Source organism: Amblyomma maculatum, chromosome 8 (genome assembly GCF_055883805.1).
Source record: "Amblyomma maculatum isolate TAMU_Amacu chromosome 8, ASM5588380v1, whole genome shotgun sequence".
Taxonomy (NCBI): domain Eukaryota; kingdom Metazoa; phylum Arthropoda; class Arachnida; order Ixodida; family Ixodidae; genus Amblyomma; species Amblyomma maculatum.
The window spans coordinates 94508305-94527204 of NC_139351.1; the positions used below are offsets into that span (position 1 = coordinate 94508305).

Below are 18900 nucleotides of genomic sequence, written 5' to 3' on the forward strand. Positions count from 1 at the left end.
ACTTCTCTGTAACTTTAGCATTGGTGTGGTAGCTACAGTGCATGATGATGCTGCTTATGGTGATTGGTCCCTTAACGTGTTTGTGCCTTGGCATCAAAGAAACTTAATGTGTGCTTAGTCAATGGTGCAGTCATCTTAGCTGTGATGTCGAAGGCTTTTGAGATGCTTTTATTTTGTGGCTGTATACTTGCAGTCATATTACTGGCAGAGATTGCAGTGTTGGCTTGTTGAACACTGCCATTCAGTACTGTAGGCTGCTTTATTAATGTCACAGATGAGATTAACATACGTGTTAGGAGTCATCACTTCAAGCTTTAATCTTCATGCATCACATTTAATGTTGTACTGTGGAACCCATTTTCAGGGCAAAGGTAACAGTTGTAGGCAACTTAGAAAAAGCTTTTAGTGGAGAACGCTTTCAGACGCAGGGCAGTCCGAAACAACCCGGCATTCCCAAACCCGACAGCCGTGCTAGCTGCATTTTAGTTTGGATAGATGCAAAAATACTGCGTAGCACATTTAGAGAATGCACGTGCTGTCACAAACTATGCATATATTGAATTTTAAGTTTATCGTGACGAAGCCACATCAGTCCATAGTCTGCGCCTTGTATAACAACCATAGTTTTGAAAAAAACCCAAAGGATGCGGTGTGTTCTCAGCTTTGCCATTCGGAGATTATAACTCTATGCTCATTTTCATGTAAACAACTAACATACGTATCTATACTTGTGCCCTCTGAGATTCCTGGCTAACTTCTAGCTTCTGCAACATCATTGTTTCTAATCAATACATAGGTCGGGTATATAAATGCCACTCACCTGCACTGGGCTCTGCGTTATGCTTTGGACTGCTAAAAAAATGTGATAAAAGAAATTCCAAGACTGCTTTGATGGCAGTGAACAGTGGTATCTGGTGTGTCATTCGTTTTTATGTCTAAAAATTTTTGGCACCCTCTCAGCTCTCAGTACTTTGCTTGACATGACTAGCATGGTAATTATTCAATTAAGCCTGGTAACCAGCAGACCTGGGTGGTGCTAGGCCTAATAATTACCAGGCCTAGCATCCTTGAAGGCAGTTGAAGCTTCCCAATGTTGTATGGTTAATCAGTTTTGCTTAAAATACAGATTCTCACTGAATCTGTGCTGCTAGAGCCAAAGGCACATGCTTCATTGCCAACAACACAATATTTTGTAAATATGCTTATTTTTCATGCAGCTGTAATTATAATATGTAAGAATTGCCACATTACTGTATGCCAAAGCCAGGAACCCATACCTATTTTATAGCATAAAGCATTAAACTGACTTTCATTCCTTTAATGTCTTTGACCTTTTGGTCCACAGAAGTCTCAGTACATCAGTGCTTTTACAGACATTATCTATAGTGGGATATTAAGCCCTAACCCTATGTGGGCTCAGCAGTAGCCCACATAGAACTTCAGGACACTGAACCCCATATACCTTTTTTGCAAAGAAGGTTGCCAGTTGTGCAGTTTCACCAATTTTCGTATTTGTGCACATTTCTCTCCTTTGTTTTGTTTTTTTTTACCAGATATCAATCACAGCCTGGAAATTGCGTTTTCTTAATTGGCACAGTTTTGTCGCAAACGTTGGTAGTGGGATGTAACAAGCGACAGCCCATTGAAAGCAATAGTTGTGTCTTGTGTCCCAAACATAGACACAGAGCCCAGTGTACAATCAGAAAGAAGCATCGAGGCCTCAACTTCTGCATGATGCTTACCTTGTTTTTGCTTGTTTGTTTAACTACCGGGAGAGAAGCTGCAAGTCATGTCTCTTGTCTACAGGGACTACTTCCCCTGAAGAGGAACTCTTGCAAGTTCATGAATCCCCAGCTCGCGTTGCATCAGTGTAGACCACTGCAGTCTCACCACTTGATTATTCGAGATCTCATCATTTTTTCACAACAAACCGCTACTCACAAGAATGTGCCCATGGCAGCCTTTTCGCCATGCGAGTTTCTTGTGAAACAAATGGTGTTACAATTTTTTATATGTTGTTTCGTTGTCCCCGTTTTGCAACAAACATGCACGTTGGACGATGGCAGCCAAAATCCTGTCGTGTTAGATTTCTTTATTTTTTTCCCCTTTTTTTTTTTTAGTATAGAGAAAAGGAGGAAATGTTAATCTTATATCTCGACAAAACATTTGCTGCAATCTACTCAGGGTGTAGACCTTAATGTAGAATCATTCCTTAGCTGTGATCAAGTGTAACTGGAATTCAGCTAGGGCTGGTAAATATAACTTCCAGTATCATGTGATCCTATTCTTTTACATTGCATTTTTACTGGCACCCTTTCTTTCACTCTATAGTGTCAGATAAGAAAGAGTGGTGCCAAAGCCAGTGACGGAGATTGAGAACTGAAATTGAATTGGAGTTATCACATTATTGCAGCTCTTACGGTACATTTTATGTGCATTATGTCATGCACTGTTGGCCTACATTCCATGCCAAGTGAATGAGCATGTGTCATGCAGGCAGAGTTGTTATATTAACCGCAGCGATTACTCCCGCGTGTGGGTAACGATTTATCAGGCTTTTTCATTGTTGCATGACACTATGTTACATATTCATTGATATAGGGTGATAAGATAATTTAATCGAGTATCAATGCACAATTCGTACTCACATGAAGTGATTTTAAGTGTCAATAAGAATTGCTTAGGTTACACTGATATACTAACTGTTAGCATCGGCTAACTGCATAACTTTTGGTGCATCTGCCCTTCACATAACAGCACATGGCACGCATTCTGCAATTTCTGTCATTTACCTTCAGGGTCATGTTATTGTGAATGCTTTCTTGTGAGGGTGTTGTGTGTCCAATAGTATCTTTGTACAATCCCAGTAGTGCAAAGTTCTGTACTTAGCTTAGGCTGATATTTGTAATACAACGCTGAGCCAAGCGTGCTGAATTCGTGGCTTGGAGTGATGTGGCCATGCTAAAGTAAGTAATGTTTCTGCATTTGTTGCCTCCATGTTATGACGCTAGCTATAGCTGTGTGCAGCTTGGAACATAGTAAATGAGTCACTTATTTTTTAGCATTTTTCATCGTACATATAATTTATGTCGAATAGAAATTCTTTTACTGTGCGTGCCACTGATTTTGCTTTCCATAACTTTTTCCTGAAAAAAAAAAAAAGAAAAAAAGCATTGCATTGGTCACTTTTTAAGTCTGACTAATGCACAGGCCAAGGGGAATCAGAGCTTTTTTTTTTCTTTTTTTTTTACTGTTAGCTTAAGCATGTGCATTATTGCCGATATATTTAGAAGTGTGCAGATAGCAGTGGCTGCACAATTCTAAACATTTTTTTCTTCATTTTTTTTTTCTTCTAAAATGGCATTTCGGTTATTTGCTGTCAAATTTTTGCTACCTCAGGAAAAACTGTTGTGAAAAGCACACCATCTAGAAGCATGTACGCATATTAATGTGGTAAATGTCAATATATTACACATATTTTAATTGGATGGAATATGGTGCATACTCTCTAGCAAAGGAGCTAAGGCAAGTGGTTTGGAAAGCTGGGAATGCACACTAAGTGCAGAGTTGAATACCTGTCCCCAGAGGATAAGCCCTATTCTGAAACAGTTGCCTTTGCTTTTGTAATGATACAACATTTGCTATAATAAATGCTCTAATAAATGAAGTAGTCACCCCAGAATATGGCCAAACACATTGCCTCCTTGCAGTTAGGCCTTAATTCCGCGAGTGCCTTGTGTGCATAGATGAGTAAACTGAAGCAAGTGCCTGCATAGAATAATCTCTCAAAGATGCCCACGTGAAAACATTTGTGTTCTATTTACTTTTGTCACCTCGAAAGACTTTTTATAGGAAATGTATCAAACATCAGAGACAAATTTTTAAACAATGTAAGTATGTGTTTGTTCATTCCGATTGATTGTGACTTGTGTTAGCTCAGTCTGTTCTTATTACACAATGTTGAAAGTTCTGGTCCTTCAGCAAAAACTACAACAGTTTTCTCAATTTCAGTCAAATTATTTTTTGCCTTAGTGTCTATAAGTACTCTGGTTGCTGAGTTGGATAGTGTAGATATTTCATTGAACTGTGTTGTCAAATTGTTTTAATGCGAGTGCAGAAAGCGAATGATCCAAAAAAATTTGTCTGCACTATGATTATACGCTGCTATATTTAGGTTTACTTAGTTTGTTTTTTGCTATCTTTTTTCTGTTTACAGCTTAATTAGCATTGGTCCTGTCAAGCCTAACCAGTTTGCTTTTACTGGCACACTGTGCATTAGATAACAGATTATGTACAAACAATAAATGAATAATTATACTTTTTGTCATATGGGGAGTACATGTGAATTGAATATGCCTTAGAAAGCTTTATGGATCTTAATTTCCAATACTGTAAGATATCAAAATATTACAAGCCAAAAGACAAAAGCATTTAATAAAAGGTTGCCGCTCAAGGCAAGACAAGTGGCATGACAGGCAAACTCAAAGACCAAATATCAACAGCACGGATTACGCCATACAAAAAAAAAAAAAAAAAAAAAAAATATTAATGAAAAATAAAAAAAATAAAGAGAATAACTGTATCCTTGTTTAAGAACTTTTCCATGTGCTAAGCGAGAGTGACCACTGTAGAGAAAACACTTACCAAAGGAATGATGTTTTCTGTTTTTATATAAAACTGTTATGTGATTTCTGTCCACGCTATCAAAGGGTGCCAAATTGTGCCTTCAATTAAAGAAATAAATTGCTAGGACAACTGCACTGCTTGCTTTGTTTGCAATGCTTGTCGCTACCGTCCTTGCATAGCTTTACTCCATGCCAATAAAACACTGCCTCTTTGTTGTCAATATTGCATCCTTGTCTTCAATGGCCATTTCCTGAACAATGAACCGTGCATAAAACAGCCAGAAATACACAGCACACATTAAAAGAAAAATTTGTTTATGTATATTATATATATAATCTAAAACAGTCACCACCTATACACAACGAAGTGTCCACATACAGTCCAATTCTTCAAAGCCATCACAACAGGGAACACCTGAATAACGTGCTCGATACTGAGTCACTAATTCCGTGTAAGTAGTTTGTGTTCAATAACAGTGTTGATGATCCAGCTTGTTAAAGTCTATTACAAGAAAGGCACAGTGTACCAATGGTGTTCTACTGTAACGCTTTTATGATTACAGTGAGATAGCTAAACATACGACTTAATACTAAAGTTTGGGAAACATTGGTTGTTGACATCACACAAGTGCTCCCATACCAAGTCATAACATCATCGTCAACGACCTTCAAGTTTCTGTCTGTCCATTAAACACACTAGTCTGCACATTAGGATAATACTGTCTCCTCAAACAGACGCACGGTTTCACCTTGAAGAAACATAGCCAAGGCCCTTTTTTCAATACTGGCATCACATATGGAGGTGTAAAAGGCAATATTACTGACCTTGGAAGCAGATGCTCTTTGCACGGTGGTTGGGCTCAAGTTCGACCCGATGGTACGAAGACTTTGCACAAAAAACTCCCACTGACTTCCTGTCAAACTGTAGTCAAAGATCAACAGACTATTTACACAAGACCGTTAAGATTGTGGACTCTATATTTGTTAACATTTGAGGCTCTTTAGTCCACAGTTTGTTGAAACTACATCAAGTTTCAACAAAGGGTTTTGCAGGGGAAATGTCTGAAGCATGCAGTAGTTCATTGCACTGAAAAGGGAGATCAGACTGCTGAGGTCTTATCTTCATCTTATCTTCCTCAATGCTTTTCAAGAGAACCCGGAGTTTAGATGACTTGTAGACGGTCTAGCAGCATTCCACATGATAAAGGTCCTTCGAAGCAGGAATGGCAGTTGTTCGTATACTATACTATGTGCACATTCTGATCGGCACCTTCCAAAGCGAGCTCATGAAAACACACAAATTTGATGGCATGAAAGAGTGTGAAGCTGGAGAAGGAAAACAAGTTGATGGGGAAATAATACGCAGGTGATTTGCCGAACCGAAAGCGAAGAAAAAGCTCTTTCATTCGTGCAGTGATATGTTCAACGGTCGACACAGTTCACAACACCATATCTTGAGAAAACTTCTGCGGCCTCCTTTGGACGGCCTCTCCAGATATCCCTTCAAAGATGACCTGTTCCGCAAATGTGTTCCTATATGTCTCTTTTTACGATGATAGCCATCGTCCGGTATGCAGCATCTGCAATCCAATCCACGTAGCTTCATTTGAGCAATGTGACGTATATAACGCAATAACACCACAGACATCCTCCTTTTCTTGTATTCCGTGGAGCAGCACTTACAGTCTTCTATTGGAAGGGCAAATAATGTTTGTATGGCATACCATGAGGCAGCCTATATTCCTTCCTTGTTTTTCCAAGTCCATAACAGGTTGTGTCAAATGTTCTGAGTTCCATGATGACTTTTGTTGCCTCAGCTTGCTTCTTGGTAGCCTGGAGTGACACGCCATGTAGGCGTCTTCAAGATTACATAAGCTTCGGGGCTGTTTCAAGTGCCCTCAGCAAGTATAACAGTGCCTGGCACATTCGGACTTGCGGACACAGTATATGTGCCATGCCTGCAGCACTGGGCTGCTCCGAGATAAGGAATGCCTTGAGAGACACCTTGTGTCTAGATGTACCTTTAACTCGCATCACGTGGGCTATGACACACGGCATCCTTCTTCTGGCCCCTCAGTCACAACAGTGGCAGCAGTTCGGCGGGCCCCCATTGGACTGCGCTGGAGTACTCCGTTGGATGAAGGCGTGTCCGATCCGCGGCCCTGGACTTGCCGCAGTAGTCCCACATACCCTGGGCTGAAATGCGGAAAGGGACAACAGAAAATCCACTGAATGTGTTTCAGAAGCACTTTAAAGGAACTCATGAACATACGGCTGGGATGCTTGCAACTATCTCTGCATTTGTTGATACTGGAAAGGCATTATTTATAATTTTTTTTTAGGATGGAGGTATACAACTGACTCTTGATAACTCGAACCTCTCTGGAGGCACGCCAGTGCATGCTAAGCCTTTTTGCATGCACACAGCCATTCATAAGCAAGGGCAAATTATGGTGGATCTGCCCTGGCCTCGAATAAAAAAAACTTTATTAGGAAGATTCTGTTTAACATATGCGCTTGACTGCATAAGAGCAGTTCTATCTTACGAAGCTTGGGAATGACTATGATTTGCCAGTGCTTTCATTTACAGTAAAATTATATCTCTCCCAATATAAATCGATCACCTTTCTCTGCATTTTTGGCATGAATGGAAGGAGGAAAAAAATTAAAAGATGAAAAGGCAGCCACTTGCAACCTTTATCACACATTTTCATTAGACTGGGCATAACGATGCTCACAAACTGTTTGCAGGGAAATTTACATATCTGATAATCAATTTTGATAGACTTAAATTAGAAATTGGCGAATAACTGAATAAAACTTGATTTGGTTTTTGAGGTTTAATGTCCCAAAGCGACTCGGGCTATGAAGACGCCATAGTGAAGGGCTCCGGAAAATTCGACTGCGTGGGGTTCTTTAACGTGCACTGACATCGCACAGCACACAAGAGCACCTTGCTTTTCGCCTCTATCAAAAAGCAGCTGCTGTGGCCAGGATTCGATCCCGCATCCTTGGGAACAGAAGTCGAGTGCCCTAACCACTGCACCACCAGGGCGTAGCGAACTGACTGAATAAAGCCTCAACGAACAAAGAATACTCCAAGCAGTCACCCTAATGATTTACATGCTACATATCACACATGTACAAAAGGCAGAATGCACCAGCAATGCAGCGATGCTTTGTGGGAATTCCTTCTTCACATCCATACCAAGCCGACATAAGTGACTCTTGGCTTTCGCAACTCCTTCGAGACGTGTGCGCTTTCAAACTCGTATGGCAGGCAAGGTGATGAAAATCCAGCACTCACCATTCTGCCAATGCCCACTGCATCAGCTTGTCCAGCGCGTCTGGGGTGGCTACCAGGGGTGCCACCAAGGTGTCACCAAGCATCAGCGCCAGGGGAAGCGCCCAATCACAGCACCGAGCCTGCATCGTGCGAACCAGAGGTGTGGGAGACGTCGCTGCTATCGTCCTCTTTCACCTCGGCAAGCAAGATGACAGCATGAACGGGGATCATGCCACAGTAGCAGGCTAGTAATAATGTGGTGTACGGTATGTGGGGCTTAACACTTCAAGGTGACATGTGGACCATCAGGTTGCATAGTGGAGTGCTCCGGATTAGTTTGAATCACCCAGGGTTCTTCCAAGTGCACAGCCATCGCACAGCACAAAGGTATAATAACAGGAAATACAGTATACTCACAATAATTAAAACTCGCATAATTTGCTCTTTCGGTCATTTCAAACAAATTTCAAAAGTGTGGTTGACTCGCTATACTTTCAAATCCGTTTTAAAGGGACAGAACACTGGAATTTAGGTCTCACACTTTTTTTTTCGCAATGGAAAGATTGATGTCTAAAATGCTCGATTCCATAGCGGTTTTGGTAGAAATGCTGTAGAAACGTTTTACAGAGAATTTTTTTAGCAGAGCATGCTCCCGTTTTTATGTAGTTCGATGCTGGAAGCCCTGAGCAGCGAATGCGATGACAACTGGTGGTCGACAAAAAAGACGTACCGAAAACAAATACAAATTTTACTCGCCAGACAGTAATTACACGTTTTTTGCTTAGAGTAACGTCATTTTCAGTTTCACACTTAAGGCTGCTACGGCACAATAATGCACACCTCGTCGACGAAAGTTCTTGTGCGCACTATCATCGCTTCATTCGCGAAATTGCAAATGTGGCGCCATCTAGTGGGAAAACCTGAAAGCATGTTTCTCACGGTGCGAAAGGAGGGGTGGTATTTTTAAGGTCGCAGTATAGAGAGTGCAAAATATAATAAATTATGACAAGCACTCCTAGAAAAAAAAAAGAACAGTGTGCACTTACGAAAATCAGCTATATTTTGCTGACATGTAGCCAAGTGGGATACTACACCGAAAGTAACAGGGTTTCTCCGCTAGATGGCGCCTCAGTTTTTTATCCGATGGAAAAAAAACAGAGTGTGGAATTATACCGAAAATGGAAAATGCAGATCAGGAAGGAAGATTTCTTTGATAACTCAAGAGGCAGTGCCCTACTTTTTGAAGCTAGATCAGGGTGCCTTAGAACACGCAGCTACAAAAAGAAGTTTAACAATGGAGATGACGCATGTGCTGTATGTGGAAACTCCAGTGAAACGATTGACCATATTATACTCGAATGCAATGGTATCCATCCGGAAGTTGATGCAGGCGCAATCACTGTTCCTGAAGCTCTGGGGTTTAGAGATAACAGTAGCCGGGTGAATAAACCGGTGGTGGAAACTAGCAAAAAACGGCTGGAAGATTGGTGGCTTAAAAGCAGAGAAGTGACATAATGTTAGTAATGTAGGAGCAAAATTTAATAAATAGAATGATGGTTTAGTTAACCATTCTAAATCAATAATTAAGATATATGGAGAAAAATGAGCATGATAGCTACTGCTACCACCCCGTTTCAAAGGGGACGCTCCTATATTCCATCCATTCATCCATTCAGATTTTTAATGGCAAATTAAAACTATAAAGCCTCTTTTTCTTTAATATTGTAGTGCTTGATCTGTACTATATACCAAAGTTTCTTTTACTGTATTTACTCGCGTAATGAACCCGCATCCAAAATTTTTGTCATTGAAATTGTGCTTTGTTTTCAAACGTTGACTTTTTTTTTTTTTTTTTCGTTCCTCAGCTGTGCATCGTTGTCGCCATGCATGGTGTAGACGTTGAAAGTATGCCAAGATACATTTGATGAGAGCTGTGTTTTGGTGCGCTCGGCAAATCTGCCACACTGCCAATACCTCTGATATGAGTGCTGGTAGCAATGGCTCGCTTGGCATGCTGCTGCAAGCCTGGCTGCATCGGTGTATGCTTAGAAAACCAGGGAGCACGGACAGGCTTAAACCAGAGCACCACAAAACATCCCTTACACTCAACAAGGTTGACGAGGTGGGTGCATCTCAGTGCGAGTCATTGTTGTCTTTTTTCCTTCAATAAATATTCAGTTGTTAGTCCAGCCCTGTCTTGTTTGCTTCTTTTCTCTATCTCATCTTTTGGCTGGTTTAAAATGAATCCCTTACACTGAAATGCTACGGAGAAAGCAGGACCTTGAGACCCTGCAGTGATTTGGCAAGCTTGAGGTCAGGAACGAAAATGCCTAACTGCCACAAACCACAACTAAGTCGCATTACACACTCATAACCATCATGAAGTTCTCTTTCTTTTTAAACCTCACGTGAGAAATGCGCACCAGACTTCATGAATGGTGTTCAGCATGTTTTTCTTTATCGCACTCCAATTGGCTGGCATTGTACATCATCACAAAATCGTCAGATTGTGACACAATAACAATAAACATACTTGAAGTGTGAACAATGCTACAAAAGCAGCAACACAATCTTGGCTGATCGAGTGCTTTGGTTGATGATGGGAGGAGGACATCCAGGCAGACATATGGCATGAAAATTCAATTCTCGAAAAGAATTGTGACTCTGTAGAAACTTTTTTTCCCCGAGCAATCAATCCTCCCCCAAAACTTTAAAACTTTTCTTGGAAAAAATAAAAGTGGGTTCATTACACAAGTAATTACTACAGTATTTCATAAATTTTATCCTCCCTTGCTCCAATCCACCTAGCATGCAAAAGAGTGCCAACCTACGTTGAATACGTCAGGTTAGCAGTGCTGGAATAAGGGAAAATTTGTCAGCCTTACTTCGGCAAGCAGTCATTCAAATATCCCTCCTCTAGCCTGAATTGTGCCACACACAATTGCTTTCAAAAGACCCCTGCGAGCAGTTGGTCATCTCAACCGCATAAGAACGCCATCTGACAAAGCATTCCTGGTGTCAGTGCGTCACCCTTGACACCAGGAGTGCTTCGTCAGATGGCGCTCCCATGTGGTCCAACACGATCCTGGCAAACGCTCAGAGGGGTCTCTTACTTTTCCTCACAACAGTACGATGACTGGAATGACCCCGTTGCTACACAGACTCGTTTTCTGACCTTTGCTACCAGCCCACAGCAACAGCAGCCATCAACCTAGTCAACAGGGCCCAGATTCACACATTGTTTCGAATGTTGACTGGCGTACTAGCTTTTTATTTATTTTATTTTTTTAAAGGAGTCTTGCAGTTCTGGCGCAAATATATATTCCCCTTGGTTCCATCTATGTGGTTCTTTATGTGCACCGAAACTGTGTGCTCATCACCACCTGTTTGCTGGGTGAAGAGTTCTAATATGGACGTCACCACTTCCGAGAGGGTACACCGCTACCGCGATGCACCAGGAAGAAGGCAACAGTGGCCCTCACAGATGGAACTGCAGAAAACCGCCATTGCTTGTCACAAAGCCTTCAATTGGAAGCAGACTACCATTGTACATTTTTTCACCAAATAAATTTTTCACGCTTCAAGGGAAGCAAATTTTGGCAGCAGTGTTTTTAGGTGCCACTTTGCAGCTTGAATTTCAAATAATTCAGACTTTTTTAGTGCGTAGCACTAATAGCCGCAAACACGGATTTCGCCGGTGTCTGTCTGAAGCTGTTTACTCTCTCTCTCTCTCTCTCTTCGTGAACTCGAAGTGGAGAAACAGAAGGTGGCGGCGCGCGTCGCGCGGCTCAGCATTAAGGAGGCGGAGCGACCACACAGCTGCAGCACAAGCCGCTCTCTCTCTCTCTCTCTGTCCATACGTCTCTGCTTGAACCTGAAGAGGAGCAAGGGGAGGTGGCGACGCCCGCATCACATGACAACACTGAGGAGGCGGAGCAGTCGCATAGCTAGATGCACCCAATGAGAGAGTAAGACAGTAAGAGAGGGGCGTGTCAGTTGCGAACGTGGCGACCGTCACTGGGCAGCATTGCACAAGTGTGTGTTACTCTGGAGGGAGCAGTCGTGTGTCGCTCGCGCGTCCTCAACTTCGGCATCTCTCCCCTCGCATCTGTCACTCCTCAGCCTTCACGAACAGCAGACCTGCACACGCGGTGCTCTCTGAACCTTGGCTCCGAGCCGCTCGCCACGTCGTGAAGCAACTTGTGCTTACCTCCGTGCCTAAGCAGTGCTACGCACCTACTTCGCATTTGATTAACTATGCAAATTGGCCGTAATTTTTAATTATTATTATTTTTTTTTTCAATCTCCACAAGTCAGGTTTGCATGGTTTTGCTCTATTTCGAGACCAGTGCATTATATTACTATCTTTTTCAACCACACTACTAGTTGAAGACTACTCTTATATCTGTGTAGAGAAAATTTATCAAAGCACCATTTGCATGCCTAGATAGCCATAAAGTTAACCACTTTTAATCTGAATATATTAAGGTGCACTTCTGAAAATTCAAACTTTTGAACTTCTGACAACTCGAGCAAATATCCCTGCTCCCTTGGCCTACTATACATTGTGTTCCAAGGTGTGTTTAAAGCACAGAAAAAGAAGATAATCTCACTGGTTATATAATGCAAGACTCAGCAACAGCTACGGGAGCATTTTTCTTTCATGACATATTAAAGTAAACAATTTATAGTATGTGTACACTATAGTATGTGTACGCAAAGTAAACAATGAATAGTATGTGTGCACTTGCAGTGTACTCTTCTTAATTATTCGCAGCTAACAATGCGAATCCCTGAGAATAGGTACTTAAAAGTGGCGCTGTAAAATCAGACAGGCCTACTAATGGCCTATGACTGCATATTGCTTCACTCTGGCCACACATTTCCCAATGCGAGGTAACCACCCTTTACCTCGTCTCCCTATTGCAGCAACGTTTACAGTGGTCACTGGTTATGCAGACTACAACTACTACTAGTACTACTACACTGAAGCAAAATCCAGGAAGAGGTGCTTAACAGTTGTCACTGTAAAAAACGTCACCCGTAAATTTCATCGCAGTACCCCGCCAGCCAAGGCTTCTTCCTCACCTGTCCGAGTATGTGCAGCAGGTATCGGGCCTGGGCTTCCGCCTGCGGTGAACCGCCCCGAAGCTCAGCCACGCTAGCCGCATGCAGGCCCGCGTCGTCGTCTTCGGGCCACCAGCTTTCTTCCGAGGTGCTCTCAGAATCTGCGGGTGAGCCACGCATGACTCCCCCTTCCATGCCTCCATTGCGCTGTGGCTGTCCCAACGTGGAAGAGGCATGGGGCGCGACTTCCTCATCCCCTGCACCACTCACCGGGGTAGCCCCGCCCCCTCCGGCAGGGGCGGGACTAGCCGGCATGGGCCACTCGAAATCCGCGTGCACGGATTTTAGAGCCGAGACAAAGTCCTCTACGTGAGCCGCCCGAAGCCTGCATGGACCACAAGCGAGTGTAGGGATTCAGTGGAGTGACACTGGTGCAAACAGTGAACACAAAAGGCAGAGCGAGCCGAGCTCACCTTTCCTTCTCGAGGAAGCTCTGAAGTGGAAAGTCGAGGTGGGCTGCGAAGGAGCCCAGCTTGCGAAGCTGTCCCGCTGCCAACAGTTTGCGGGCATGTCGCGTCAGAATGACCTCCATGAACACTTGGTTGACTGTGTCCTCATCCCTGAATAAGTAAAGAAAAGCAACAATGAAGCCAAAGAGGAAGTGAGAAAGTCAACTTTGAGGTCATAAGGTCATTAGCACTTTGAAGGAATACTTTTGCAATGTTTGGGGTCAATTAGGTGTCACTTGCATTTGCCTATACGGCTCCACCAATCGTGCTTTATAGCAAATGTTAAAAAGGTCCAAATTCTACTGGAATGACAAAATTGGCAAACAAAACTTTTAGTCCACGATAGACGTTCACTGATAAGCAGCATAAAAAGTATAAAAAAATGCAGATTAAACACAGAACACCTGCTTTTCTCTATGAGTGTGACACAGTGACATCTCAAATCATACTAATGAGGTCCCGACTGAAGCCATGTCAGAGACAAAAAACGGTGTGACTTACGTTGAGGGTCCGGTTGAGGGCCGCGGAGGCGATGAGGATTCGGCTTCAGGGTTGATGGCCCGCAAGAACCGAACCAAGTCACGTGCCAACGCCCAGTGAGCGCCATCCAATGCAGCTCCCAATAACAGTGTTGCATGTTGCCGGCTCACGAGGGGCACCTCAAGGTTCTGCAGCACCTGTGCCATGAGTAGCAAGTCATGAAGGATAAATAAGTACACAGTACACCTGTCATGCCCCGACTGCAGTATATATAATTCAGGGCTGTTCCTTTCTTCTTGTCACTAAAAAAAGAAACGCACCACTTCTGAGAGCCAAGGATCGTATCAAGTGCTGAGTGTGCCCATGAGTTGCCTATGGTTATCGTTCCAAGAATAGTACACAATAAGAGGCACTTTCAAGCAGTTTTTGGGAAAAGGTTTCGCACTCTATAGTACTGCTCTCATTGTAGAGCACAAAAAAGGGCCACATTTCTCGCAGCTTTCAAACGATTAACTGTAAACTTCAACTTAATGGTGTGTCCTGCTTAATCAAAATTTGCATTAATATGCGGCATAATATGAATCTGCTGTCATTTTTTAAGCCAGGCACTCACAGCTCCAACCAAGGAAGAAAATCAGAAGAAGAAAACAACTGCTACACCTGCATGTACTCCGTTAATTTAGACTAAATAAACTGTGCTTTTGTCATAAAGAAAAAGACGTGTTTTGGTGCAGGAACACCTATTAAGGATCTCAAGAGACTAAAGAAAAGTTGAAAAGTGTACTCTGTGGTCTCTTTAACTACACCCAAACACTTGGAAGCAAATATTTTGCTACTTAAAAAGACATCAAAGGCTAGGTTATTTTTCTGCAGTGTGCAAACAACAGCCCTAATGATAATAATAAAAAAAATGACAAGGAATTTAGCACGGTTAGGCCAAATGAAAATTATATGTGTTAAAATTTAAGCTTTCACTTAGGCTTCAAGTCGTGCATGGTCATTAGTGCACAGTCATTATCAACCAAATTATGTGAAAGACCACCCAACATAACTACTATAAAGGCCTGTTTTAACAAAGTTGTATGAATGTGAGTGCATAGCCTATAGCAGTAGCAAGTCTGATTTTGGATTCAAGGGTCCCAGCGGTTTTGATTTCCATCTGAAAAGTGTCGCCCAAGTTGACAGCTCCTACCCATTTGGCCATGACAACTAATCTCGTGATGTCACACAAACTGCCGACTGGGACACAAGCGTCGCTGCTGCACGAGCCTGGAAGTGAAGCTTCAGGCATCCCACAACGGCTAGATGGCCAAATGGAAGCATCAGTACTTGTGCACTAAAAAAGTGCTTTGCTACCGTAATGTTGCCATTGCCAATAACATGACTTCCACCTTTGTGACTTTGTGGCTTTGACTTTGTGTAACTGATGACTAGTGCATCTTCAACTGTCACAGCTTCATGCAATGAAGTCAATATTCTGAAGCCTGATGCAAAAAAACCAGTGCACAGAAAACTGGCATACCAAAGCTATGGTAATCAAGCTTGACAAAGTGGAAGCCAAATTTTGAAACCGGATGCCTCAGAGCCAGCAAACCTACATAATATACCGGGTGTCCCAGCTAACTTGAACCAAGGGATACAAATTAATACATTTGAGGTAGGTCAGTGAAACCAATTGTATTTAACTGCCAGCCTCCTTGCACACTACAGACAATTTTTTGTTTTGCAATTATTAATTAGCTAATTATGTTAATTTTTCTAATTTATAAAAAATCGACTTTAGACCAAACATGTGAATTGGAAACTTGTTGAGCACCTTCAGAAACCCCCATTCCATTAATTGCGATAAAGAAAGTCTCACGTGTATCTTTTTTTCTGGGCTCAAAAGAAAGCCCGCGAAATACAAGTAATACCACGTGACTAGTGCATTTGTGCGCCGCGATTGTGGTGCTCTCATTCGTGGTTTGAGCGAGCGAAATTAGCGGCGGCCGTGTCTCGGCTCCGTTAAAGTGGTAGGCCGATATGCCTGCAATGGCTTCTTCGCCCACGTCAGACAGCCGGCCCACGTGACGGTGCAAGTAGCGGCGAGCCGACATCACGGAGATTCTAACAAGGCCTGCTTCTCTCCAATCAGCGAACTTCACGACAAACGGATGAGCGATACGGTATCAGGCACTGAATCTGCGCATACAGGCTTGGGTAAAGGGGCGAGATGACATCATGTGACTTGACTAAAACTAGCGCTGCACCTTCATTTGCCAGTTGTTTATCGTCATCCGCCTGTCGTGATGTAGGCTGCTGCGGTGCGTAGGCCTGGCCAAGATCGCGGTGGCGACGGGCGAGCTCGAGCTCGCTCCAACCATCGCCAACATTTCTGCCTGCCGCTGCAACGGGACAATCGGGTCACGGCCCAGCTGATTTCGTTCGCTCAAACCACGACTGAGAGCATCACAATCGCGGCGCTCAAATGCGCTAGTCACATGGTATTATTTGTATTTCGCGGGCTTTCTTTTGAGCCCGGAAAAAAAGATACACGTGAGACTTTTTTTATCGCAATTAATGGAATGGGGGTTTCTGAAGGTGCTCTACAACTTTCCAATTCACATTTTTGGTCTAAGCTGAATATTTATAAATTAGAAAAATTAACATAATTAGCAAATTAAGTAATTGCAAAACAAAAAATTGCCTGTAGTGCGCAACAGGCTGGTAGTTGTATGCAACTGATTTCACTAACCTACCTCAAATATATTATTTTGTAACCCTTGGTTCAAGTTAGCTGGGACACCCAGTATATGGGAGTACTGACACTTGATATATTACTAGAGCTAAGATTTGAAAACTGATTTACCACAAATGGTGCATCTAGGCTTACCGTTAAGAACCTGTACCTTTATTTAATGTCAGTACTAACTAACGTATCAGTGTTTTCTGTACCAGAACAAATATTTTTCAGGCTGGTGCAGTTTATCAACAATTTATTTTTTTCACGGCTTTCTGCACTGGAACAGTAAAGCCATACCAGTAGGTAAGATGCTGCTGTGTCCAGCTGTCCCTGCAACAGACACTCCTGAAAGAGGTCCTTGGGGTTGCCCACAGCTGCAAACAGATGGGGCCACAGGGCAAGCTCCGTTTTGCGTGCACACTGAACAACCGTCTGGAGGAAAACTGGGAACTCGCGGATGAAGTCAATCACTCGTGGAAGCAGTGCATCTGTGCATGGAGGAAGAAGACAAAAGGTAAACAAAAATTAGTAAGACTGAAATAAGTGCCTGATAACTGCCAATGCGTTGTGATTACGAAAGCTGATCATCTGTCATTACTAGTCCACTGAGGCCATCGTCACACTAAGAGGAGGCTTGCTTTCACGAATACAGAATTCAAAATTTGAAACAGCCAATGTATGCAAGCTTGCTTTTTGCACTAACAGCAACAGGTTAAACTACTCAAACGAATCAGTTGAAAACATTCATTCTAGCCATGCAGGTCAACACTGAGCTAGAGAGGGACAAAGATACTGATTTAATCCAACAAGGAGGCTTCTCCAGCTTGCATTATTCAAACAAAGAATTCAATGAACACTTAGCTTGTCACACAGTTCTCAGGGCCACAATCAGCGACACAAAAGCAACCATTGCAAGATGTATGAACCTGTATCGCACCCCGCTCCTTTGTCTCATGACCGCCTCACTCCATTAGTGTACATACAGCTCTAGAGTGAGACCTTAATGCACATGTGACAGGTATCATCATCATCACATTGGCCAAGTTCACAGCAGCAATTCAAAGGCTGGTTATACCAAGCTTAGCCCAGTCTGGCGTCAGCTGCGCCCATCCTACCCTATTCACCCCTCCAGACTTCTCAGCTTTTGGATTGCATTATCAGCTCATGCAGTGGAAAAGCAGGTCAGCCCAAACGGCCCTAGTAGGTCTGCCGTACCAGGTATGGGCTCAGATGACATGGCCTCCTCTTCCAGCACCTCGTGCAGTAGCAGCTCCAGTGAGTGGTGGAAGTAGGGCAGCTCAGCACAGCTACGTGCTATCTCCCACGCATGGTAGCCCAGGCTGTGACCACAGGGGAGAACAACAAAGCGGCTCAAACTACCGTTATCACATTCATAGGTTACGTTGTAACCAAAACAATTATTCTTTCAAACACTGCCTTTTTTTTTCCCCGAAGCATTCAACGAACAGGCACGTAAACAAATCCCACTGTCATGTCATGTTGCATTAACTCGTATTCAAAAAGTTTTGAGTACCATATTGGTCAGTAACTTCGTGGGGTAGCGCAGTCATTTATGCTTATTTCTTACGACTGTGGTTGTTATGCATCCAAAATGCCTTAGTCCGTGCACAATGTATGGGGAGCTCCTGGCCTCTGAAAGTTCCCACAGGTTCCAACCTGCCGCTTGCATTCCCCTCACATTCTCTAGTAACCCATGTAGAAAATGCACATTCTGTGGAATGCTGCCCAAATGAACATTGTTCTTGTGAACAATCTGTGATGGGGCTCATACAATTACTGTCAGTCGACCCAATTTTGAAACAATGAGCGCAGCAATTTTGGCATAACCTTTAACAAAAGTTAGAAAAGGCATCTAGCCCACAAAATGCAGTCAACACATAGTTACAAGGTACTAGTGCCAGTAGCGAAAGCCCAATGAAAGGCAGTTTTCAGTAAGCAACATTTGCGCGAGCGTATAGCGTTGTGTTGATGCAATCCACCAGCAGGCAATCAGGGCAGTCACAATGGACGGTGAAGCAAATGTGTCCGTACAAAATATGATAAAGTTTGAGCAAAGTAAAATGCAATGGTTCCAGCACAAACTCACTTGCGGCAGAGCAGTTGACGCAGTATCAGGTGCAGGTAGACTTGACTCTGAAAGGTAGTGAACAAAACAATTTATTATGAAGGTTACACCATTCTCCCGGACAA

At 42.9% G+C, this 18900-nt stretch overlaps 2 protein-coding genes across 3 annotated transcripts in view; one reads left to right on the forward strand and one right to left on the reverse strand.

The window, feature by feature from the left end:
- The window catches only part of LOC146181849 (putative phosphatidate phosphatase), a 28086-nt gene extending 26063 nt beyond the window's left edge, over nt 1-2023 (forward strand). For both annotated transcript variants that reach the window (XM_084576853.1, XM_084576855.1), the window contains exon 7: nt 1807-2023. In XM_084576853.1, coding sequence (XP_084432979.1) covers nt 1807-1874 — 68 coding nt within the window. In that variant the 3' untranslated portion in view covers nt 1875-2023. The remainder of the gene's footprint in view (nt 1-1806) is intronic.
- A 2906-nt stretch (nt 2024-4929) lies between these two features.
- The window catches only part of Rich (Guanine nucleotide exchange factor subunit Rich), a 32767-nt gene continuing 18796 nt past the window's right edge, over nt 4930-18900 (reverse strand). The window contains exons 19-26 of the mRNA XM_084576852.1: nt 18797-18843; nt 17905-18029; nt 16987-17177; nt 13989-14164; nt 13452-13598; nt 13000-13363; nt 7933-8051; nt 4930-6821 (exon numbers count right to left, since the gene is read on the reverse strand). Of these exons, the coding sequence (XP_084432978.1) occupies nt 6668-6821; nt 7933-8051; nt 13000-13363; nt 13452-13598; nt 13989-14164; nt 16987-17177; nt 17905-18029; nt 18797-18843 (1323 nt within the window). The 3' untranslated portion in view covers nt 4930-6667. The remainder of the gene's footprint in view (nt 6822-7932; nt 8052-12999; nt 13364-13451; nt 13599-13988; nt 14165-16986; nt 17178-17904; nt 18030-18796; nt 18844-18900) is intronic.